At 47.9% G+C, this 25,557-nt stretch overlaps 2 protein-coding genes across 3 annotated transcripts in view; both read left to right on the forward strand.

The window, feature by feature from the left end:
* Positions 1-6,577: 6,577 nt before the first annotated feature.
* Positions 6,578-15,286, forward strand: tmem178a (transmembrane protein 178a; the record flags this gene model as incomplete). Its single annotated transcript, XM_080516613.1, has 4 exons — positions 6,578-7,139; positions 11,870-11,983; positions 12,758-12,895; positions 15,045-15,286. 4 exons carry the CDS (start codon positions 6,578-6,580, stop codon positions 15,284-15,286), a joined length of 1,056 nt encoding a protein of 351 aa, XP_080372739.1.
* A 4,265-nt stretch (positions 15,287-19,551) lies between these two features.
* The window catches only part of sos1 (son of sevenless homolog 1), a 30,144-nt gene continuing 24,138 nt past the window's right edge, over positions 19,552-25,557 (forward strand). For both annotated transcript variants that reach the window (XM_080520616.1, XM_080520615.1), the window contains exons 1-4: positions 19,552-20,241; positions 21,167-21,292; positions 23,148-23,279; positions 23,356-23,520. In XM_080520616.1, coding sequence (XP_080376742.1) covers positions 20,155-20,241; positions 21,167-21,292; positions 23,148-23,279; positions 23,356-23,520 — 510 coding nt within the window. In that variant the 5' untranslated portion in view covers positions 19,552-20,154. The remainder of the gene's footprint in view (positions 20,242-21,166; positions 21,293-23,147; positions 23,280-23,355; positions 23,521-25,557) is intronic.

Consider the following 25,557-nt stretch of genomic DNA (forward strand, 5'->3'; position numbering starts at 1 on the left):
TAGACCCTCAGCGAGACCCTCAACCAGACCCTCAACTAGACACTCAACCAGACCCTCAACTAGACCCTCAACTAGACCCTCAACTAGACCCTCAACTAGACCCTCAATGAGACCCTCCACTAGACCCTCAATGAGACCCTCAACTAGACCCTCAACGAGACCCTCCACTAGACCCTCAACCAGACCCTCAACTAGACCCTCAACGAGACCCTCCACTAGACCCTCAACGAGACCCTCAACTAGACCCTCAACTAGACCCTCAATGAGACCCTCCACTAGACCCTCAATGAGACCCTCAACTAGACCCTCAACTAGACCCTCAACGAGACCCTCAATGAGACCCTCAACTAGACCCTCAACCAGACCTTCAACTAGACCCTCAACTAGACCCTCCACTAGACCCTCAACTAGACCCTCAACCAGAACCTCAACCAGACCCTCCACTAGACCCTCAATGAGACCCTCAACTAGACCCTCAACCAGACCCTCAACTAGACCCTCAACCAGACCCTCAACTAGACCCTCAACGAGACCCTCAATGAGACTGTCAATGAGACCCTCAACTAGACCCTCAACCAGACCCTCAACTAGACCCTCCACTAGACCCTCAATGAGACCCTCAACTAGACCCTCAACCAGACCCTCAACTAGACCCTCAATGAGACCCTCAACTAGACCCTCAACCAGACCCTCAACTAGACCCTCCACTAGACCCTCAACCAGACCCTCAACTAGACCCTCAACCAGAACCTCAACCAGACCCTCCACTAGACCCTCAACCAGACCCTCAACTAGACCCTCAACCAGAACCTCAACTAGACCCTCCACTAGTCCCTCCACTAGACCCTCAATGAGACCCTCAACTAGACCCTCAACTAGACCCTCAACCAGACCCTCAACCAGACCCTCAACTAGACCCTCAACGAGACCCTCAATGAGACCGTCAATGAGACCCTCAACTAGACCCTCAACCAGACCCTCAACTAGACCCTCAACGAGACCCTCAATGAGACCGTCAATGAGACCCTCAACTAGACCCTCAACTAGACTCTCAACGAGACCCTCCAGCAGACCCTCAATGAGACCCTCCACTAGACCCTCCACTAGACCCTCAACTAGACCCTCAACTAGACTCTCAACGAGACCCTCCAGCAGACCCTCAATGAGACCCTCCACTAGACCCTCCACTAGACCCTCACTGACCTCCAGGTGGACCATGAAGGTCAGTAGCAGTTCCTTTAGCTGCAGATCTAGAAATCTTCACTCCGGTTCTATTAAGCGTCTTCTAAAAGTCCCGCTGAAGCAGAAAGTTGATCCAAACACATTTGTCTGAGAAACTGAAAACCCAAATGAACACAAGTTTCCAGTTTTCACTTGAAGAAGTTGTAAAGTAGCGAGGCTGCGACGCCGCTGGACAATCAGACGATGTGCCTCAGTCTGATTCCACTGAGTCTGGTGAAGGAACATGGAGGAATGAAAAGGTTCTAAAGGGACAGGTTCTACTGTGACGACACAAAGGCTCAAGTCATTGTTTACTGTTGGCCGATTCTACCTGCATAACCTGCTTCTACTGAGACTCTCCTGCAGATGTGAAGAAGAAAAGCACAGGTTCCACTGAGGATCTCTGAGGAAACGCACCAGTTAAACTGGTGTTGAAACATTAAGAATGTTAGGAATGTGCCACCAGTGATGGTCAGGCGTCGTGCCTCTGTGTAAACGGAAGAAACTGATTTTAATAATAAGAATAAAGTGATTCTACTTCTTCTTTTTAACGACCCACCCAGCCTGATTAAACACTGAACCAGTGTGTTGGGGATGAATGTGTGTTTTGGCGCAGCTTCAGCTTCTCTTGCTTCTTCCCACGGTTCACTAATGTGACGCTTCTTTAACTGGCGACACTGAATTATCTGTAGGAGGGAAAATGTGCGACTCCATGGATACCAGGTTCCTCCAGCCGGTCTCCTCCTCCATCAGAGTGGAGGAGCCGTCCACACCCAGCAGGGGGAGGAGTGCAGTCAGCTGCAGGAATGTCACACCACACTTCCGGTCACATTTCAAGATAAAATCCAAGGACGTGGACTCGTTCAGCAGCAGCCTGTAGCAGCCTGAAACGTGTGAACCTCTTCCTGTTTTTAATTTTAGGAGCATTGTGAAGCGGCATCATGGAGGATGAAGGTGTTTCCATAGAAACGCTGACAGCATCCAAATTCGTCTCTGAAGAAACTGTTCAACAGCCAACGTGTTAAAAACAACTTGTGCCTGCAGACTAACAGAAAGTCTCTGTTCACCACAAATGAAACATGAGATCCTGTTCAGACTGTTGGTTTCCTGTCTTCATAAATCTTTAAGATGAGAAAAGATCGAGTGTGTTCATCATTCAAGACGAGTCATGAAATGCTATAGAAAGTTATTAGTTTATTCTGCATGAAGACCTGCTGCTCCGTTCACTTCCTGTAACAGAAGAATGAAACCGAGCGGCTGAAGAACGAGTCACTGAAGAAACCAAATCAATGTTTTTAGACCTGAAGCAGAAAGAAAAGCTCTGAGAAGTTTAGTTGATCCACAATTTTCTGACCTGTCGCCCTGATGACACGCTATGACAGGAGCTGATGACACGCTATGACAGGAGCTGATGACACGCTATGACAGGAGCTGATGACACGCTATGACAGGAGCTGATGACACGCTATGACACGAGCTGATGACACGCCAAGACACGAGCTGATGACACGCCAAGACACAAGGTGATGACACGCTATGACACGAGCTGATGACACGCTATGACAGGAGCTGATGACACGCTATGACAGGAGCTGATGACACGCTATGACACAAGCTGATGACACGCTATGACACGAGCTGATGACACGCTATGACACGAGCTGATGACACGCCAAGACACGAGCTGATGACACGCCAAGACACAAGGTGATGACACGCTATGACACGAGCTGATGACACGCTATGACAGGAGCTGATGACACGCTATGACAGGAGCTGATGACACGCTATGACACAAGCTGATGACACGCTATGACACGAGCTGATGACACGCTATGACACGAGCTGATGACACGCCAAGACACGAGCTGATGACACGCCAAGACACAAGGTGATGACACGCTATGACACGAGCTGATGACACGCTATGACAGGAGCTGATGACACGCTATGACAGGAGCTGATGACACGCTATGACACGAGCTGATGACACGCTATGACATGAGCTGATGACATGCTATGACACGAGCTGATGACACGCTATGACATGAGCTGATGACATGCTATGACACGAGCTGATGACAAGCTATGACAGGAGCTGATGACACGCTATGACACGAGCTGATGACACGCTATGACATGAGCTGATGACACGCTATGACAGGAGCTGATGACACGCTATAACACGAGCTGATGACACGCTATGACATGAGCTGATCACACGCTATGACACGAGCTGATGACACGCTAGCGTGTCACTTGGTTCTCAGTGCTGCCCCCTCAAGGTTGTTAGGTTATCTCCCAGTAGAATGAAGGTGGAGCTTCCAGCTCTCAGGCTCCTCCCATGAGAAAGCAGGTCTTAGGTTCAGGAGGGAGATTGACTCAGGATACGTCCAGAATGTCCCTCCTAATTCCTTATCTATCGACTTTCACTGAACCCCAGAAGGGTTTTGTGTAGCGGCCATGATAAGGACTGTCTGAATTCTCAATAAGCAAAGAAAAGGAGACTTGTTGCTTCCTTTAGAATCTCCTTTAGCCTAGGAACCACTGATGCCTCCTTTAGCAAAGGAGGCGAGCTCATGCTGCCCCACAATTCCTTGCGGTGACAACATTTAAAGGGACACGTTCATCGGAGCCTTTATGGAAATTCACGATGGCGGAAAAAGGACACAGATCATGTAAGTTACCAAAACAATAATCGGCCTTAAACAGCTTTAAATCATCTAAAACCCAAATGTACTTTTACGAGTCCATTTTCAGAAACTTAGTTCTTTACCTGCCACAGCAGGCGTCACTAACTTTAGGAAGCTTCCTAACACTTTTCCGTAACTCCTTTAGGAAGCCTTCTAACTCCCATCCTTAACGCGGTGACATCATCCAGAGGTTAAGACAAAGTCCAGAGATAAGGAGAAAGGAGGGACAATTCAGATGTACCTCGACTCTATGAAGGTTTCTCTTTACTGAAGCTACAGTGAAGCTGCTTCAGGACCCTGGACCATTTTCTAGTCCAGCTGCTGGTTGTTTACGGAGACAATGTCAGTTTTATTTTGTGGGTACATGTAAACATGGCCAAAGTCTCATGCTGTCTCTCATTTCAGGTTCTTTGACTTCCCCTCCTTGTCTGTGATCGTCTTCACCTGGTGCCAGCAGTATACAGTATAACGGGATCGAGTTCTGTGTCGTGTTTCCAGTTCATCTGTGCTCTTAACTGTTTACTACCCATGTTCTCTGGTTTGAGTTGCTATGTTCCCTTGGCTCATGCATTTCTCTCTCTGTGTTCCCTGTCTAAAATAAAGGAACGCTCGTTGCAGTTTTGCAGGCTGTGAAATGCAGTTTGCATTTAGCAAAAGCAGTTTGCATTTTGTAACCTCCGTACAGTGATTTTCACTCGTACTTGTCTCTCTGACATTGGGACTAAAGGTTCCTGATCTGAGCCTCCGTCCAACTGCAGGAAGTGGATTTATGGTAAATGGTTAATTTGTCCATGTTTGTCTCTGTCCTCCAACCAGAACAGCAAAAAGCCTCACACTCTGGTTGTGCAGGGTTCTTCCAGTCTCTCACGCTTGCTCATGTGGAATTGTTGGGTTTTCCTCTGTAAAATGCCTTGAGATGACTGGAGAGTACGTCTTGTTAATCCCAGACGGATTATCTGAAATCTGAAAAAAACCTCTTCAAACTGCATGCTCTTATTTACTTTTAATTTGCTAAATGCCATATAAGTTGCAGCATTTTGTTGCACTGGAAATAAAGAGGAGTAAAACATACACAGTTCTTCAAGAAAAATACTGCTATGATTTACTTCTAAGATCTTATTTTTGAGATATTAACAGAACATAGTGTGAATGGTGAAAGAGATCTCTGTGACCTTGGACTGACAGGGCACCAGGAACTTCTTGGCTCAGAGCCAAAGGCTCCACACATCCGACCGCAGGAACTGGTTCTGGTCCGAGTGTCTCTGGAACACAACCAACACACCACGTCTCACCTGAGGACGGACAATCCTCCTCCGCGTCCCTAAAGCTCCGCAGCAGCTGCTCCATCACTTCGTCTAAATGTTTGGCAAGGTTCTTTTTTTCCATTTCAAATTAAAAGTCCTCATTTCAAACTAAAAGACCTACAATGTTTTACTGAGGTCTTTTCTTGGTTTGTTAATGTTTTATAAAAATAAATCATTAATGTTCTCAGTGCTGCCTCCTGCAGGTCCCCATAGTGTCTTCAAGTCATGGGACTCCAGCGACGTTGAACCAACTCTCAGTTTGGCTTCTGGACTCCAAGATCAGACTTTCTCTTTGACGCAGCTTCTAGTTCATTATGGAACTTTTTCTCAGTGCTTTAAGCTCTCTCTCTCTCTCTCTCTCTCTCTCTCTCTCTCTCTCTCTCTGTATTTCTGCAGCTCATGTGGACCAGTTTAGATTCTTGTGTTCATTTTGTTGAAATACTTGTATTATTATTATTGTTATTATTATTATCGTTATTATTATTATTATTAGTTGTTGTTGTTATTATTGTCGTTATTATTATCATTATTATTGTTATTATTATTATTATCGTTATTATTATTATTAGTTGTTGTTGTTGTTATTATTGTCGTTATTATTATCATTATCATTATCATCATCATCATCATCATCATCATCATCATCATCATCATCATTATTATTATTATTATCATTATTATTATTATTATCATTATTATTATTAGTTGTTGTTGTTATTATTGTCATTATTATGATCATTATTATTATTATTATCGTTATTATTATTATTATCATTATTATTATTATTAGTTGTTGTTATTATTGTCGTTATTATTATCATTATTATTATTATTATCGTTATTATTATTATTAGTTGTTGTTGTCGTTATTATTATCATTATCGTCATCATCATCATCATCATCATCATCATCATTATTATTATTATTATTATTATTATTTGTTGTTATTATTGTCGTTATTATTATCATTATCGTCATCATCATCATTATTATTATTATTATTTGTTGTTGTTATTATTGTCATTATTACTATCATTATCGTCATCATCATCATTATTATTATTATTATTATTATTTGTTGTTGTTATTATTGTCGTTATTATTATCATTATCGTCATCATCATCATCATCATCATCATTATTATTATTATTTGTTGTTGTTGTTGTTGTTGTTGTCGAATCCCTCTGCAGCAGGTGCAGGTTTTTATTGTGAAGGCGGGGCCCGGAGACTTCCGGTGCTGATGCGGGAGCCGCGTGCGCTTTGACGCATCTCAGACGGTCAGTCAGTCGGCATGACAACGCGCTCTCGAGGGCAACTGGGGAACGGCTGACGGGCGCGAGGAGGATGGCAGCAGAAGATGCCCAGTAACGGGAACAGCGGCGGGAGCTGTGCGAACGGCAGCACCGGGACCTGCCCCGGGACCGGCGGCGGGACCGGCGGCGGGACCGGCGGCTGCGGCGGCGGCGGCTCGGTCCATGCCCCGGCCATGGAGAGAGCGCGGCCGGCCACGGTGACGGTGTCCGCGGTGAGCCTGGCGCTCAGCGTGCTGTCGCTGCTGCTGCTGGTCACCGCCATCTCCAGCGACCACTGGTACGAGACCGACACCCGCCGCCACAAGGACAACTGCGACCGCCACGGCTCCGACTCCAACGACCAGAAGAACCGGGAGATGCCCATCTACCACCTGCCGCTGGTGGACACCGGCAGCGGCGGAGCGCGGCAGCGGGACGTGGCGCTGATGAAGCCCGTGCATGTGGGCAGCAGGGAGGAGGAGCTGCTGGAGAACTGGCGGGCCATCCTGGGGATGGGCATCCTGGAGACCGAGTGCGGCCGGCCGCTCTTCTCCACGCACTCCGGCCTCTGGAGGAAGTGCTACTTCCAGGGCCTCGACCCGGACATCGACAAGCTGATCGACCGGGGTCAGTCACTGCGACACGCACGCGCGCGCGCGCACACACACACTGAGAAACATTGATACACACACACACACTGGGAGAGACACACAATACAATTGAGACACACTAAAAACACACACTAATATTGAGACCCACACTGAGATGCACACACACGCGCACACTGGGAGAGACACACAATAAAATTGGGACACACTAAAAACACACACACACTAATATTGAGACCCACACTGAGATGCGCACACACACGCACACACACACACACTGGGAGAGACACGCACAATAAAATTGAGACACACTAAAAACACACACACACACTAAGATTGAGACACACACTGAGACACACACTAAGATGCACGCACACATACACACACACACACACACACACACACACACTGGGAGAGACACACACAATAAAATTGAGACACACTAAAAACACACACACACGCTAAGATTGAGACACACACTAAGATGCACACACACTCACACACACTAATATTGAGACCCACACTGAGACGCACACACACACTAAGATGCGTGCGCGCACACACACACACACACTGACACACACACTAAGATGCACACACACACACTAAACACACACTAAGATTGAGACACACACTAAGATGCACACACACTAAGATACACACACTCTAAGATTAAGACACGCAATGAAACACACACACACACACACACACACACACACACACACTAAGATTGAGACACACACTGAGATGCACACACACACTAAGATGCGTGCGCGCACACACACACACACTGACACACACACTAAGATGCACACACACACACTAAACACACACTAAGATTGAGACACACACTAAGATGCACACACACTAAGATACACACACTCTAAGATTAAGACACGCAATGAAACACACACACACACACACACACACACACACACACACACACTAAGATTGAGACACACACTGAGATGCACACACACACTCACACTAAGATGCACATACACACACTAAACACAAACACTGATATTGAGACACACACTGAGATGCACATACACACACTAAGATACACACACACACACACACTAAGATGCACACACACACTAAGATATACACACACACACACACACACACACACACACACACACACACACACACACACACACACACACACACACACACACACTAAGATTGAGACACACACTAAGATGCACACACACTCACACACTAAACACACACACTAAGATGTGCACACACACACACCTGTTGGAGTGGATGACATCATGGAGGTGGTGCTGGATGCACCATGTGACCACCACCAGCAGGTCTGTGGTTGCAGCACTGAAGCATTATGGGATTTGGTGTCAGTCATGAATCACTTCAACTCTTCATCCAAATGCTGCTTCCAGAAAGGTTGTGACACTGCGAGGCTCTGCAGCCCGAGCAGCGCCACCTGCTGCTCAGGAAGGGTCTCAGTGGTGTTCAGGAGCGTTTCTGCTCCATTTCAACGGTTTAACCAGAATCATGTTCATTTGTGTTTCTCTGGAGTTCAGTGTTTGACCTCCTGTTGGTGTGACTGCATGGAACGACTGTTCTCTCTTTCTGCTTTCTGCATGGTGGCAGCCTCCTTTAACACTGGAGTCACTCTGGTTTAACACTGGAGTCACTCTGGTTTAACACTGGAGTCACTCTGGTTTAACACTGGAGTCACTCTGGTTTAACACTGGAGTCACTCTGGTTTAATACTGGAGTCACTCTGGTTTAACACTGGATTCACTCTGGTTTAACACTGGATTCACTCTGGTTTAATACTGGATTCACTCTGGTTTAACACTGGATTCACTCTGGTTTAACACTGGATTCACTCTGGTTTAATACTGGAGTCACTCTGGTTTAACACTGGAGTCACTCTGGTTTAACACTGGAGTCACCCTGGTTTAATACTGGATTCACTCTGGTTTAACACTGGATTCACTCTGGTTTAACACTGGATTCACTCTGGTTTAACACTGGTTTAACACTGGTTTAACACCGTTTAACACTGGAGTCACTCTGGTTTAACACTGGTTTAACACTGGTTTAACACCGGTTTAACACTGGATTCACTCTGGTTTAATACTGGATTCACTCTGGTTTAACACTTGTTTAACACTTGTTTAACACTGGTTTAACACTGGATTCACTCTGGTTTAATACTGGATTCACTCTGGTTTAACACTGGAGTCACTCTGGTTTAACACTGGATTCACTCTGGTTTAACACTGGATTCACTCTGGTTTAACGCTGAAGTCACTCTGGTTTAACACTGGATTCACTCTGGTTTAACACTGGATTCACTCTGGTTTAACACTGGATTCAGTTTGGTTTAACACTGGTTTAACACTGGATTCACTCTGGTTTTGGGATGGTCTCAGACCAGTTGAGGTCTCAGACTGGTTTAAGGCTGGTTTAGGGCCGTTTTCAGACTGGTTTAAGGCTGGTTTAAGGCTGGTTTAGGGCCGTTTTCAGACTGGTTTAAGGCTGGTTTAAGGCTGGTTTAGGGCTGGTTTAAGGCTGGTTTAAGGCTGGTATAAGGCTGGTTTAAGGCTGGTTTAAGGCTGGTTTAAGGCTGGTTTAGGGCTGGTTTAAGGCTGGTTTAGGGCTGGTTTAAGGCTGGTTTAAGGCTGGTTTAGGGCTGGTTTAGGGCCGGTCTCAGACTGGTTTAGGGCTAGCCAACAGGCAGGCTAAGGCAGTAGCACTGTGCTATTCAACTTTTCATGACAACATGTTGCTGTTTGGATGTATTTTATGCTCAAAACACTGCAAAGCAACGCAGCAATGTGGATGTTAGTAAAGCCGTTGTCCAGCCAGACGTCACCATTTTAAAACTCCAGCTCGCCGAGGAGAACGACATGAAAACAATGAACAGCAGCTCCTCCCTGTAGCAGGAGATTCACACCTCCGTGAAGCTGCGTCCTCCTCCACGCTAAACTACCTGAAAATAGTCCCAATCATTTGTGCTGCATTAGAGCTGGAAACACTAGTTTGTTCTGCGTTGATGAATCATTTCTCCAGAGATGAATAAAGTGATTGTGAGGTTGTAAAGATAGAACTAGTTTATTATGAGGTGATGACGTCACACAGACCCTCACATTGTCCTCATGGAACTAAATAGTTTGAACTGCTTCCTTTTCTCACCTTCTACTAACCTCAAGTTGTCTTTAGAGAGAAAACATGTAAACATTCATACATGTATTACTTTACTGTGGAGACGAGTTTATTACTGCCTCATATAAAATGATCATAATTAACCCAACAGCTCTGGTATCTGAATAGTATTGGTATCGACAGATAATTCAATTCAGGTATCGGGATCGGAAGTGAAAAAGTCTAAGACCGGTTTAGGTCTCAGGCTGGTTTAAGTCTCAGACTGGTTTAGGTCTCAGACAGGTTTAGGGCTGGTCTCAGACCGGTTTCGGTCTCAGACCGGTTTAGGGCTGGTCTCAGACTGGTTTAGGTCACAGACCGGTTTTGGTCTCAAACCGGTTTACGTCTCAGACGGGTTTAGGGCTGGTCTCAGACCGGTTTAGGACTCAGACTGGTTTAGGGCTGGTCTCAGGCTGGTTTCGGTCTCAGACCGGTTTCGGTCTCAGACTGATTTAAGGCTGGGTTAGGGCTGGTTTAGGTCTCAGACTGATTTAGGTCTCAGACTGGTTTAGGTCTCAGACCGGTTTAGGTCTCAGACTGGTTTAGGGCCGGTCTCAGACTGGTTTAGGTCTCAGACCGGTTTAGGTCTCAGACTGGTTTAGGTCTCAGACTGGTTTAGGGCTGGTCTCAAACTGGTTTAGGTCTCAGACCGGTTTAGGTCTCAGACTGGTTTAGGTCTCAGACCGGTTTCACTCTCAGACTGATTTAGGTCTCAGACTGGTTTAGGTCTCAGACCGGTTTAGGTCTCAGACTGATTTAGGTCTCAGACCAGTTTCGGTCTCAGACCGGTTTCGGTCTCAGACCGGTTTAGGGCTGTTCTCAGACCGGTTTAGGTCTGGTCTCAGACCGGTTTAGGTCTCAGACTGGTTTAGGTCTCAGACTGGTTTAGGTCTCAGACCGGTTTAGGTCTCAGACTGATTTAGGTCTCAGACCAGTTTCGGTCTCAGACCGGTTTAGGTCTTAGACCGGTTTAGGTCTCAGACTGGTTTAGGGCTGGTCTCAGACCGGTTTAGGTCTCAGACTGGTTTAGGTCTCAGACCGGTTCAGGGCTGGTCTCAGGCCCTGCTTTAGCGTCACTCTGGCTCCTGCATGACGAGTCCCGGCACTGAGCGCGGCGCCGAGTCCCGGCGTGGGCAGGTTTTCCTCTGCAGTGTCTGGCAGGCTGCCGGCCAGAGAGCTGGAGGTCAGAGCGGCGAGCGGAGGAGAGTCGGACGCCGACAACACTCAGACCACACATCAGATTACAGCGGTCCAAATCACATCAGCCTACATTATGGTACATATAATTACACTGCATCAGGCCGGAGCCCGAGCTCCAATCACATCACAGTAATCGATCCTGAGGGACGACCAGCAGCAGACGGGCGGAGGACGCCACTTCCTGACCGGCTCCGACAGTCCTCCGTCCTCGTCTGTCTCACGTCTCAGGCGTGTTTACTGCTTTTATTGGAGTGTTGACACACACACACACACACACGCACACACACACACACACACACACTCACACTCACAGGACTACATTTCCCAGGTTGCACCTGCACATGATGAACAATGTCTCACCTGCAGGTATTGCCGATCGCTGCACCGCTGTGAAGTATCACTTCTCTCAGCCAATCAGATTGAGGAACATCCCTCTGAACCTGACCAGGACCATACAGCAAGACGAGTGGCACCTGCTGCGTGAGTACACACACACACACACACACACACACACACACACACACACACACACACACACACTAGGATGCCATGCTAAAAACCAACAACATACAGCGTTGCCATGGTAACTGGCTGTACTTTTATATAAAGCTGCCGTGACACGTTGCCATGGTGACAGGTGACAAGGCAGCAGCAAGCGGCCATTAAGGGAAACGACACGAAAGGTCGAACCAGTGGAGGAAACGCAGTCTGGCGATCCGGAGCGGCGGGGTCAGTGATGTCAGAGGTTCCGTGTGACCACGAGGCGTTCAAGGCCTGCTGGTCACCGTCACACTGACAAACACCTCGGCTGCTCCGTCCAACACAAGCTCATCTTGTACTGACCAGCTGATCTCCTGAATGTTTTTTAACAAGAAAAGTCTGAACTCACTGCTCATTGCCATCCTGCTGCAGTGGGACCAGCTGGACCAGCTGGACCAGCTGGACCAGCTGGACGGAAGCGAGCTGCATAAAGACCTGATGTCCATGTCGAAAGAATTTAAAAGAAAACTTTTGAGGAAAAGAAGGGTTCAATTCTGTCTTGAAGAGGATTAGTGATCTGTGTGTTAAAATGATTCTAAACTTGTTTCCTTTGTTTCATTTGACGTGTGTGTGTGTGTGTGTGTGTGTGTGTGTGTGTGTGTGTGTGTGTGTGTGTGTGTGTGTGTGTGTGTGTGTGTGTGTGTGTGTGTGTGTGTGTGTGTGTGTGTGTGTGTGTGTGTGTGTGTGTGTGTGTGTGTGTGTGTGTGTGTGTAGACCTGCGGAGGATCACGGCGGGGTTCCTGGGCATGGCTGCAGCCGTCCTGCTGTGTGGCAGCATCGTAGCTTCTGTGGGCTTTTTCTGGGAGGAAAGTCTGACTCAGCATGTCTCCGGCCTCCTCTTCCTCATGGCAGGTAGGTGTCCTCCTCTTCCTCATGGCAGGTAGGTGTCCTCCTCTTCCTCATGGCAGGTAGGTGTCCTCCTCTTCCTCATGGCAGGTAGGTGCCCTCCTCTTCCTTATGGCAGGTAGCAGTCCCAGCGTCAAGAGGTGGCAGGAGGGGGCGTCGCCTCCTCGTGTGGACTGTCCCGCCCCCTGAGTCAAAATGCAGTATTTTATTTTTTTAAATATATTGTTTTCAGTCTATGATGTGTTCAAAACGACCCACAACTCAAAAGAAACTCCGCTGACTTGTTGAAACCATAATGAACAGTTTTAGAAGTTCAAATTCCGAGTTTTCAGTGGTCCTTGAACGCACCACACGATCACGCACCTGATGACGTCATCGTATCAATCCGCCACATAGAGTGGCTGTATATAGCCCCGTCTCCACCGCACAGAAAGTACCAGCCTAGACGGGTTTAAACCGCTCCGGCTCGCGTCTCACGACATGTAAAGCAGTCTAAACCGCTCTAGACCGCTCCAAAGGCGACCGCTTTTCCGCTACCCTTCGGTTGGGGTGCCGGGGACCATGGAACGGGTCTGAGGTTGAGCTGCTGTCTGCTGATTGGTCAGTGATTTACTACACGCCCTCAATATTTGAATGTGCTGGCTGGATGAATCCTCTGCTGTCAGTGTGGTCAGCTGTGCTCTGGTTGTTTTTATTTTCATTTTCTTTTCTTTGCTGCTCAACTTTAGTGTTTGTTGTGAAAGAGCGGACTTGAGGCAGGGGGAAACCGGGGGGAGGGACTTTGCATCGCGTTGGAGTTTTCTGTTTGCAGCATAGCGCTCGCCGTGGCGCTGATGTGCGTCCGGGACACCGGAGTCTGGAGCTTTCGTCTCCGGCAGCTCCGCTTCCCAGAGGCGGTCAGTGTTCTGTTCAGCCGCGGTCAGTGGCGCTTTATCGCGGGGACGGACCGCGGAAGCGATGAAGAGGAGCTCGGAGCTCGGCGCCTCCGTGTTCCGGCGCTGTGCTGCCGGAACACGGAGGCGCCGGAGTGGAGAACCTCCTCAGACTCCCGTGTCTGTGCCTCAGCCAACCGGGGGGAACGCTCCGGCCACTTGCCCCGCACCCGAGCGCTGGAGTGCGGGGCACGTGGCCCCAAGCTGCCGGCAAGTGGCCGAGCGACTCGCTCTCTCAAAACAAACACGGAAGTTGCGGCTGCAGCTCTCCACTGCAAAAAATGACTGCTGCAAAAAGTAACTTTTTTTTTTCCGCTGCAAAAAATAACAGTGCAAAGTGGAGAATTTAAACAACAACAGAGGATTCATAAGATCTACATCTGACGATGTTCTTTTCTGTTATAATGTCACATTTCTGCGGAGCTCATAAGCCCCGCCCACTTTTCACGCCCCTCTCTGCAGTGGGGACACGACCCAAAATTTCGGTCGGGGTTAGTGCTTCCGAACTGCTCCGTACCGCTCCGCTCCGCCCCGGCACTTGTGTGCGGTGGAGACGGGGCTTACCTTCAGTCACCTCTCACGTATCACTGATATCCCGATGGATATATGGAAAATGGTTCATGTCTGTTTATAGTAAGTGAATGAAAACTAAAAACAGGACATGGTGAACTGAAATAAAAAATATACACATAGATATAAATAAAGGCACGTAAATATAAACTTGCATAAAAATAAAAAAAAACTAACAAAGGGAAAACAAAGTATTAAATTGTATAATTATCTGTATATTTACTTGTGGCAGTGTGTTATTGTAACTTGTGTCTTATCACGCTTCTATGTGGCTCAAATAAAACTATTGGGCTGCACAAGTTTTCTCATTCTCTGCATCACGTCATCGCCCCCCCCCCCCCCCCCCCCCCCCCCTCGGTTTTCAGCCGCCCCCCCCTCCTCCTGTACTGAGCTGGGCCCGGGACTGGCAGGTAGGGGTCCTGCCTCCTCTTCTTCGTGGCAATTATGTGTCGCTGTCGCCCTCTGCTGGCGGCTCTCAGAACGACACGTCACGTCAAGCCAACCAAACCGCTGCTGAAGGATTTGTTGTGTTGGTCTCGTCTGTTGTGCAGTCTGACCTCGGGTGTCCTCTGAGATCCCTCACCTAGTCCCTCACCTAGTCCCTCACCTAGTCCCTCACCTAATCCCTGACCTGGTCTCTGGTCTCTCCTCAGGGATCTTCTGCACCATCTCCCTCTGCACGTACGCAGCCAGCGTGACCTACGACCTCTCCAGGAACCCGCCCTTCATCTACGGTCTGCCGGCGGACGTGGATCACGGTTACGGTTGGTCCATCTGCTGCGCCTGGGCCAGCCTGGGTCTCGCCGTGGCCGCCGGCTGCATCGGGACCACGTTCCCCTTCCTGAGCCGGGCCGGGCGGCTGCGGTCCAAGACGGCCCGCGAGTCCTCGGTCTGATCCAGCGGAGGGCGGGGGGGTGGGGGGTGGGGATTCATCCTGTGGACGGGGGGGGGGGGGGGGGGGGGTCTGGACGCCCTCTGCAGGATGCTGGAGGACCGGCGCCTCCTGCTGGCTGGTTGTTATGGAAACACTAAAGAGAAGGAGCCCGGATCAGAACCGGTCCAGGCCTCTCAGCGACGGATCCGGGCTCCACGGTCCCGTGACCGTAACTGTGACGTTACCGTGATGTCACCGTGATGTCACACCTCCATTATCCAGTGTAATCAGTACTACTCTGCTCATCGGCTCCGCCTCCTCCGGGTCGCCGGCCACAGCCGCTTCACCTGATTGGTGGAATGTGAACCTGCAGCTTCCAGAACCGCCTGGACCCGTCTGACACCAGAACCTTAACAAGACCATCAGAGCCCAAACGCTGACAGGCCGGCAGGTCCAGGTCCCGATCAGACCTAGAACAGGCCCAGGTCTCCTGCTGGTCCTCAGGGGGTTCCGGGACTCCACTTCACACACATTGACACCACTGCAAGGCGCCGCCGGTCCACTGGGAGCAGTCTTGGCTTCAGTGTCTGGCCCAAGGACACTTCGGCATGTAGATAGGTGGAGATCGGAATCTGACCTGCAACCTTCTGCTCTGCCAACCGAGCCATGCCGCTTCTGGACTGGAGACCTGGATCTGGTGTCCAGTTGTTTGGATCCGTCTCCAGTACCAGAACCTTTAATGTGAAAGTGTTTAGTCCAGTTAGAGGCCACACGCACACACGCACACGCACACGCACACACACACACACACACACACACACACACACACGTCAAATGACACAAAGGAAACAAGTTTAGAATCATTTTAACACACAATCACTAATCCTCTTCAAGACAGAATTGAACCCTGAGTCAGTCGGCTGGCAACAGCTGGACTGGAGACCTGGTCTGTGCAATGGACCAGAACTCATGGAACATACAGCTGAACATCTGGTCCTCAACATCTGGTCCACAACACCTGGTCCTCAACATCTGGTCCACAACACCTGGTCCACAACATCTGGTCCTCAACATCTGGTCCTCAACATCTGGTTACAACACCTGGTCCTCAACATCTGGCCCACAACACATGGTCCAGAACACCCTGTCTACAAAACCTGGTCCTCAACATCTGGACCACAACACATGGTCTACAACATCTGGTCTACAACACCTGGTCCTCAACATCTGGTTCTCAACATCTGGTCTACAAAACCTGGTCCTCAACACCCTTTCTACAACATCTGGTCTACAACTCCTGGTTCTCAACATCTGGTCCACAACACCTGGTCCTCAACATCTGGTCCACAACATCTGGTCCACAACATCTGGTTACAACACCTGGTCCACAACACATGGTCCAGAACACCCTGTCTACAAAACCTGGTCCTCAACATCTGGACCACAACACATGGTCTACAACATCTGGTCTACAACACCTGGTCCTCAACATCTGGTTCTCAACATCTGGTCTACAAAACCTGGTCCTCAACATCTGGTCTACAAAACCTGGTCCTCAACACCCTTTCTACAACACGTGGTCTACAACATCTGGTCTACAACTCCTGGTTCTCAACATCTGGTCTACAAAACCTGGCCCTCAACACCCTTTCTACAACATGTGGTCCACAACATCTGGTCTATAAAACCTGGTCCACAACATCTGGTCCACCACACATGGTCTACGACATCTGGTCCTCAACATCTGGTCCATGTGGTTTAAGAACCAGTCCCGTATTCAGGAAGTGTCTCAGGAGCTCCTATCTTAACCAAAAAGTCCTTTAGCAAGAATTCTTAGCTTCAAAGTGTTTCAGAGCAACTCTGAGTTGACAGCAACTTTGATCTCAGTGAGGCAGTTGGTCAACCCGTTGCCACGTATGAGTCAGTCTGCTGAGAGCTGATTGGTTGTTAGGGAAATGAAGACAAAAGCCTCTGTGCTCCTGGTAATGAATGGAGAGTAACATTAACATCAAATATTAAGAACGTGTAATCATGAAAATCATTTTATGTCACAATAATGAAAGTCAGAACCATGTATGTGATTTGTACACAGTTAAAAATGATTGACCTTGTTGAGCGGCTGACAGACGCGTGGTCAGCGCTGCACTGCTGCAGCTCACCTGGAGACGGTGTCACGGTGGTGTGATCACCTTCGTCTCAGGCGTCGTGGCGTTGCTTCGCTGTGGGAGACGGAGGCTCCTCCCCGATGAGGTCGACCACAAACAGTCCTGTACGGTCCAGTCGGGAGCGTGTCATTAAATATTTGTCGTTAAACAAGCACATAACATCTTTCCTTTCTCTTTGTTTTTCCATCATCTTGTCTGTTTAAGAAACTTTTAGGCTTCCTAAAGTCTTCCTCACTACCTTCAGTGGTTTCCACTGCAGGCGCTCTCCCAGGGCTTGAGATGCTTCGTGAATTACTTTTATCTCAGTAAGGGAAACTTCTAAGAAAAATCTTAAATTTCCAGGAATTCTAAGATTTTTCTTAAGAGTGACGTCAATAAGAACTACTTTTAGCCTCAGGAGGCTTTGTGAATACGGGCACAGGAGGGCGTCTTCACTCCGATGCCAGCTGACATCCTGCACTCCCTGTGACACCAGAACAGGTGTTGGACAGAAGTTCCAGATGTTCCAGGAGTTCCAGATGTTCCAGGAGTTCCAGAGAAGTGATGCATTTGGCTGCTCTGTGTTTTGTCCTCAAACTGAACTATCAAGCCTGTTGAAAGTATCACATTTGCTCTTGTATTAGAACATTTACCCCCCCCGCCCCGCCCCACCCCCACCTCAACATGGCAGCACATTTCCCTCCCGGCTCCTCCCCTTGACCTCTATGACCTCCATTACACGTCGTATTCCCGTGACCCCACCTGATGGACTCCACAGAGATCTGGTATCTCTGGTCGTTCCGATATCCAATCAAATCCATGGATACCCCCAAATACCCCCGGGTGATAACTTATGCCCCGTGTCTCCTCTCATAACCTCTTCAGCATTTTTATTACCCTCTGATGTCACGATACTGTCCAAAGCTTCCCTTTTGCTCCTTTGCCTTTCCCCCTGCCCCTTCTGCCCCAGGCGTCTTTCTCCTGCCCCCTGCCGGCCACTGACAGTATTGTTCCCTGGCATCAGGCTGTAAATAAATATCCTGATCTCAGACTGCCTGTGTGCCGTGGCTCTGCTGTGTTTGTGGTGCTTATAATATACTATATGATTCAGAGAGTAACCCTGCCCAGGCTCAGTATGTGTTATTGCTGTCATATTAAGTTTTAGTTCAAGCCATTTTTGCTTCTAATGTTCATTCTATGTTTTATCAGGATGTATAGATATTCTTTTTTCATCGTAATTAGACTAAATAACTCCTTTATTTATCACAATTATCCTCATAACAAAATGATGGACAAGATCAACAAATGCTACACATAAAATGAATGTGTTTTTAACAAAGCAAAACAAAAACATGAACAGGCAACTGAAACTGAGAATTAGAGAGTCCATTAGTTCCTTTCACTGCCTGTGGATATGAGTTATTATTATTCACTGTGATGAACAGATAACTGCTCAGCTACAGTGTGTAGTAGACTGACAGCTTCACAAAGAAAACCAGCCCAGAAAATACTAACAGGGACTTATAGATATACAGCAGGACAAACAGAGATAGAGAGAGAACACCACATTTCAGGCAATTCACTGTCACCAATTAACCTCATGCATATTTTGAGACTATGTGAGGAGACCTGAGAACCGTAAAGTCATGTGCATGCATAGGGAGAACACGCAAACGCCACATGAACCCAGACATTCTCGCAGTGAGGCCAGAGAACTAATCACTACGACGCAGTTCTCAATGCAGATAAATGACCATCCTGGGTTGTTGGGCAAGGCCCTTAACTCCCTGCAGCTCCATGCATCTTGTATGTGGAGCATAGTTTACTCTGATTGAATACAGAGGAATAATTTACTTTTATGCGTCAATAAAATTTACATTTAAAAGTCTTTCTGCTGCTGTATTGAAACCATACACTTCATTCGAAGGGGAAAGAGATTCCAGGGTGCAGTACCACCCTTTGACCGACAGGGTGCAGTACCCCCGCTGCACGGCAAGCGACGCATACGTCAATCTGCCACGCGCACTGAAGCACGCACTCCCACTTGGCTGCCCCGCCCACGTACGTCAGGAATTGTCCAGTGCGCATGCGCTGCAGCAACACCGTCTACGGTACCGCACACCGGAGTCACAACAACCGCCAGCCGCTAGCTCGGCGAGTGTCCGTTTGTCGCGGCCCCGGGGCCAGATCTGCTGTCTCATAGGAGCGCGGTAGCAGCGGGGTCGCCGGTCCAAGCCCGCTCTTTGGACAGTCGGTGAAACGTCCGTGGCGGAGCACCGGGAGCTGGCTGATAGTTAGCGATCACCCGGTAACCGCCAGCCCGCCGCCGCTCCCGCTGGCTGTAACCAGCAGCTGGTAACCGGTCACCGCTCACCGACCCGCGGATGGAGGCCAGCCGCTGCTGACGGCAGCAGGGCCGCTCAGAGGCTATTACCGGGCAGCGCCCCGGCGGTGGAACGGAGCGGCTGCCGGACACCATGCTCCGCTCCCGGTGAACCGAGCGACACCCAGCAGCTAGCTGCTAGCCGCGGAGCTAACAGGTAGCCGCCGCGGAGCATCTGGCCGCGGCTGGGTCTCCGTGCAGCGGCCGAGGATGGTCGCAGTGGCGGCGGCTGCTCTGGAGGATCGGCCTGGACACGCACAGGCTTTCGGTCTGCGACCCGGCCAGCACCTCATGTAAACCGGAGAACCGAGCGTGAGAGTCCGGCCGCGGCGCTCAGACCCCCCCAACCCGCAGCTGCAGCCATGCAGGCGGCGCAGCTGCAGTACGACTTCTTCAACGAAGAGAACGCTCCGAAGTGGAGAGGCCTGCTGGTGCCCTCCCTGGAGAAGGTACACACACACACACACACACACACACACACACACACACACACACACACACACACACACACACACACACACACACACACACACACACACACACACACACACACACACACACACGGCATGCAGGTGTAGTCACACGCAATAAAACCCATCCTGCAGCTCATCCAGGCACACAACCCGTTACTGTACGTTACTCTGGTTATTCCATTACATTGTTACTCCTGAAGCACAATTTGAAATAAAACAATGTCATTTCTGATTTTATGACCTCCAGGAAAACAAAGGGATTACAATATTGATCACGCGACAAAAACAGAAGGTTATCAGGTGTTGCCCAATAGCTGCAACTCAACTGATGAAGCACAACAACAACACCACATGAACAATGAAAGGGCAGGACACACAACTAGGAGGAACACCAGCTACAGCCCAGTGATAACAATAACAACAGTACTAACACATAAGAAACACAACAATTGTGGATGGCAACACAACTACAGCAACACAACAACAAAAACAATTGTTTCAACACAATAGCGAGACAAAGTCATCACAGAAACAGTGGCTGTAACACAACAGGACCACTGGTGTGTGTGTGTGTGTGTGTGTGTGTGTGTGTGTGTGTGTGTGTGTGTGTGTGTGTGTGTGTGTGTGTGTGTGTTGACGTCAGCTTGTTGTTGGTCAAACAGAAACATAAAGGTTAGTGTGTTCACACAAAACACACCTTCACACACCCCTATCTGTGTGTGTGTGTGTTGTTATCCTGGCGTTGTGTTCTGTGACTGCACACACTCCACACACATCGGCATCAGGATGCAGGGGTGTGTGTTAGTTGTGCGTTGACCTGCTAGTTGTTGGTGCTGATTATTGATGTCAATTCACATAGTGTGTGTGTGTGTGTGTGTGTGTGTGTGTGTGTGTGTTCCAGGTACTGAGCCAGGTACATCCGAACCTGGTGTCCCAGCAGGAGGCGCTGCAGTACATCGAGGAGTTAATCCTGCTGCTGCTCAACATGTTATGTCAGGCTCAACCACGCACTGTGCAGGATGTGGAGGTGAGACACACACACACACACACACACAGGTGTGATGTCACTGGTGACAGCTGCACCTCACTCTGAACATATACTCAAGGCTGCACTTTGAGGGATGTGTCTCTTTTTGTTGATGTTTTTTTTTTTTTGCCAAATGGTGACATCATTGTCAAGCTGACGTGTGATTGGCCGCTTTGCTTCTTGTTTGCAGTGGATGGAGGCTGCAGTGAGATGATGAGGTGCAGTTTGAAAATAAAAAAACACACAGCACTCTGCTGGTGTTTTACCCTGACCCCCTGACCCCATACCCCTGACCTCTGACCCTCGCTGCTCCTCACACAGTGGTGTGTGTGTGTGTGTGTGTGTGGTATTGGTGCTGTGTTTTGTGTTGACTTGTTGTTGTGAGTATCTCTGATACCATGAACTCAAACTGATGTCGTCTGCCGTCGCTCAGCAGCGCTAATGGACACGACGCCAGTAATGAGCCAATCAGGAGCGGAGTCATGTCCCGCTGCTGACGAGAGGACGGACGCTATCATGTGACCCCATGTGATATCAACTACATGTGACGTGTCCGTAGTTTGTGGTGACGAGACGGCCAATCAGAGCTGCTGCAAGCTGTTGTCTTGAAAGCCTGATGATCAACAAAGTGTAAGGTTGATGTCAGAGTCCAAACAGGAGCTGATTGGCTGTCGACCTGTCCAGTCAGACTGGCGGAGGTGTGTCCTCAGTCCAGATGTTCACGCCTCGACAGCTGTGTGGGGTTAACTTGGGGGATTTTCACCCCTTCGTTTGGTTCGGTTTGCGTTCACACTGCTTTTTTTGAGACCGGATCAAACCGCCTGGAAAATGTCACGCAGTTACAACCTGTGCTGGTTTGGGGGCGCCGTCGCCCCAAACAAACTGACCAGAGAGGAAGTGAAGAAGAAACACGGCTCATTGATTGGTCCCTACCGAAACCAGAAGTCCTGCCCCGTTAGCCCGTGGTGGCTAGGCTAGTTGGCTAATGGGTAGCAACAAACAACCATGCTATATAGTGGGGGTGGCTAATCCTGGTCCTGGAGGGCCGCAGCCCTGCATGATTTCAATGTCTCCCTGCTCCAACACACATGAGTTCTCATGGTGAGGCTCTGCAGAAAGCTTGATAACGAGACACTAATTGCTGTCAGCTGTTGATGTGAGGACACATTGAAACCGTGCAGGACCAGGATTACTCCCCCTGCTGTATGGTATTCAGACCAGATGTCATTGAGTCTTCCTCACTACCTCTTCCTCTCTACTTCCTCCTTTCTACTTCCTCCTTTCTACTTCCTCATTTCTACTTCCTCATTTCTACTTCCTCCTCTCTACTTCCTCCTCTCTACTTCCTCTTCTCTACTTCCTCTTCTCTACTTCCTCCTCTCTACTTCCTCTTCTCTACTTCCTCCTCTCTACTTCCTCTTCTCTACTTCCTCTTCTCTACTTCCTCCTCTCCACTTCCTCCTCTCCACTTCCTCCCCTCTACTTCCACCTCTTCCTCCACTACTTCCTCCTCTCGACTCCACATCTGCCCACAAGATACTCAATTTTTTTAATGCATCTGCTTGTGATTTGTGCGGTCAGCCTTGTTTGTTCACTACCCAGAATGCATTGCGCTCCACATCACGTCCGCCACGCCCCCCCCACTGGTAGGTTGGCTTGTATGAGAACCGAGACCCAGATTTTCCAGGGGAGCAGAGCTCCATTGTTCGAGCCGGATCAGAGCGTTCAGACGCTCACAGGAGGACTTTCCCAGAAGGTTCCTGAGCAGAATCTGGTCCGGATCAAACGGCGGACTGTAAACAAGGTGTTAGACCTGGTCCAGTCCAGCTGCTGAGACCTGGTCCTGTCTGTGCAGGAGCGGGTTCAGAAGAGTTTCCCTCACCCCATCGACAAGTGGGCCATCGGTGACGCTCAGGCTGCCATCGAGAAGAGGAAGAGGAGGAACCCGCTCGCTCTGCCCGTCGACAAGATCCACCCACTGCTCAAGGTGACGTCGTCATCACCATCATCAGGACTGTGGTGAGACGTGTGGTCTGACCCCCCCCCCCGACGGTGCTTTGCAGGAGGTGCTGGGCTACAAGGTGGACCACCAGGTGTCGGTGTACATGGTGGCCGTACTGGAGTACATCTCTGCTGACATCCTGAAACTGGCCGGGAACTACGTGAGAAACATCCGACACTACGAGATCTCCCAGCAGGACATCACCGTGGCCATGTGTGCTGACAAGGTGCCACCACCCCCTCCTTACAGCCATACTCAACCCTACTTAACAACACACAACCATACTCAACCATTACATGATGCACAACCACACTGAACAACACAACACACAACCATACTTAACAACATACAACCATACACAACCATACTTAACAACACATAACCATACACAACCATACTTAACACACAACCATGCTTAACAACACACAACCATACTTAACAACATACAACCATACACAACCATACTTAACAACACATAACCATACTTAACAACATACAACCATACTTAACAACATACAACCATACACAACCATACTTAACAACACATAACCATACTTAACAACATACAACCATACTTAACAACACATAACCATACACAACCATACTTAACACACAACCATGCTTAACAACACACAATCGTACTTAACAACACACAACCATACTTAACACACAACCATACTTAACACACAACCATACTTAACAACACACAATCATACTTAACAACACACAACCATACTCAACAACACACAATCATACACAACCATACTTAACAACACACAATCATACTTAACACACAACCATACTTAACAACACACAACCATACACAATCATACTTAACAACACACAACCATACTTAACAACACACAATCATACTCAACCATACGTAACAACACACAATCATACACAACCATACTTAACAACACACAACCATACTTAACAACACACAACCGTACACAACCATACTTAACAACACACAACCATACACAATCATACTTAACAACACACAATCATACTCAACCATACTTAACAACACACAATCATACACAACCATACTTAACAACACACAACCATACTTAACAACACACAACCATACACAACCATACTTAACAACACACAATCATACTCAACCATACTTAACAACACACAATCATACTCAACCATACTTAACAACACACAATCATACTCAACCATACTTAACAACACACAATCATACTCAACCATACTTAACAACACACAATCATACACAACCATACTTAACAACACACGACCATACACAACCATACTTAACAACACACAACCATACTTAACAACACACAATCATACACAATCATACTTAACAACACATAACCTTACACAACTATGCTTAACAACGCACAACCATACTTGGCCATACACAACAAAACACAGCCATACACAACAGTACACAACCATACACAACAACATACAATAGAATCACACAGAAATACATGACAACACTCGGTCTGTCACAATAACAAATTTTGCTGGACGATAAATTGTCCCAGAAATTATTGCGATAAACGATAATTTTGCCATTTTTATACCATTTTTCCACTGATATAATAATAATGGTGTAATAATGGAAGTACACCTTTTTAAAGATAAATACACTTTTATTTCTTAAGAATATTTAAAATTGGAATTGTATTATGAAAAAGACATTGTAAATATCCAAAATAAATAATCAAAACAAGCAAAAACAATAAATAAAATTGACTGTCAGTCTCTGTTAACAAAAAATGTACTTGAATAAAAACCACACACAACTGAAACAATAAATAAAGTATAAAGTCTCTGACAACAAAATTGCACTTCAATATATATTAAACATTGGACTCAGACATTAAGATTTTTAACAGGCAAAGCTGCCAATCCAGTTCGGACCTTTGTAAACAAAAAGTACACTTGAATAAAAACCACACACAAACAAAACTAATATATAATTTAGATTCTGTTGCTGATAAGAAACAAATAAACTGTTATATCTTTAAAACCTCAGAATCATTTAATTAATTTCTGGAGAAATTATTTAGCACAGCAGCACAAACAGCAGATTTTCCAGCACTAATGTCTGACAAACGGTTGGGACTATTTTCAGGGAGTTTAGCGTGGAGCAGGAGGTTTGACTCGCCTGGTACAGTGTGGAGGAGCTGCTGTTCATTGTTTTGATATCAGAGCTGTTGTCCTGGAGAGCTGGCGTTTTAAAACGGTATCGTCTGGGGGAGAGCGCCTCGCTTTACAACGG

The sequence above is a fragment of the Blennius ocellaris genome, assembly GCF_963422515.1.
Source record: "Blennius ocellaris genome assembly, chromosome: 3".
In the NCBI taxonomy this organism is placed as follows: Eukaryota; Metazoa; Chordata; class Actinopteri; order Blenniiformes; family Blenniidae; genus Blennius; species Blennius ocellaris.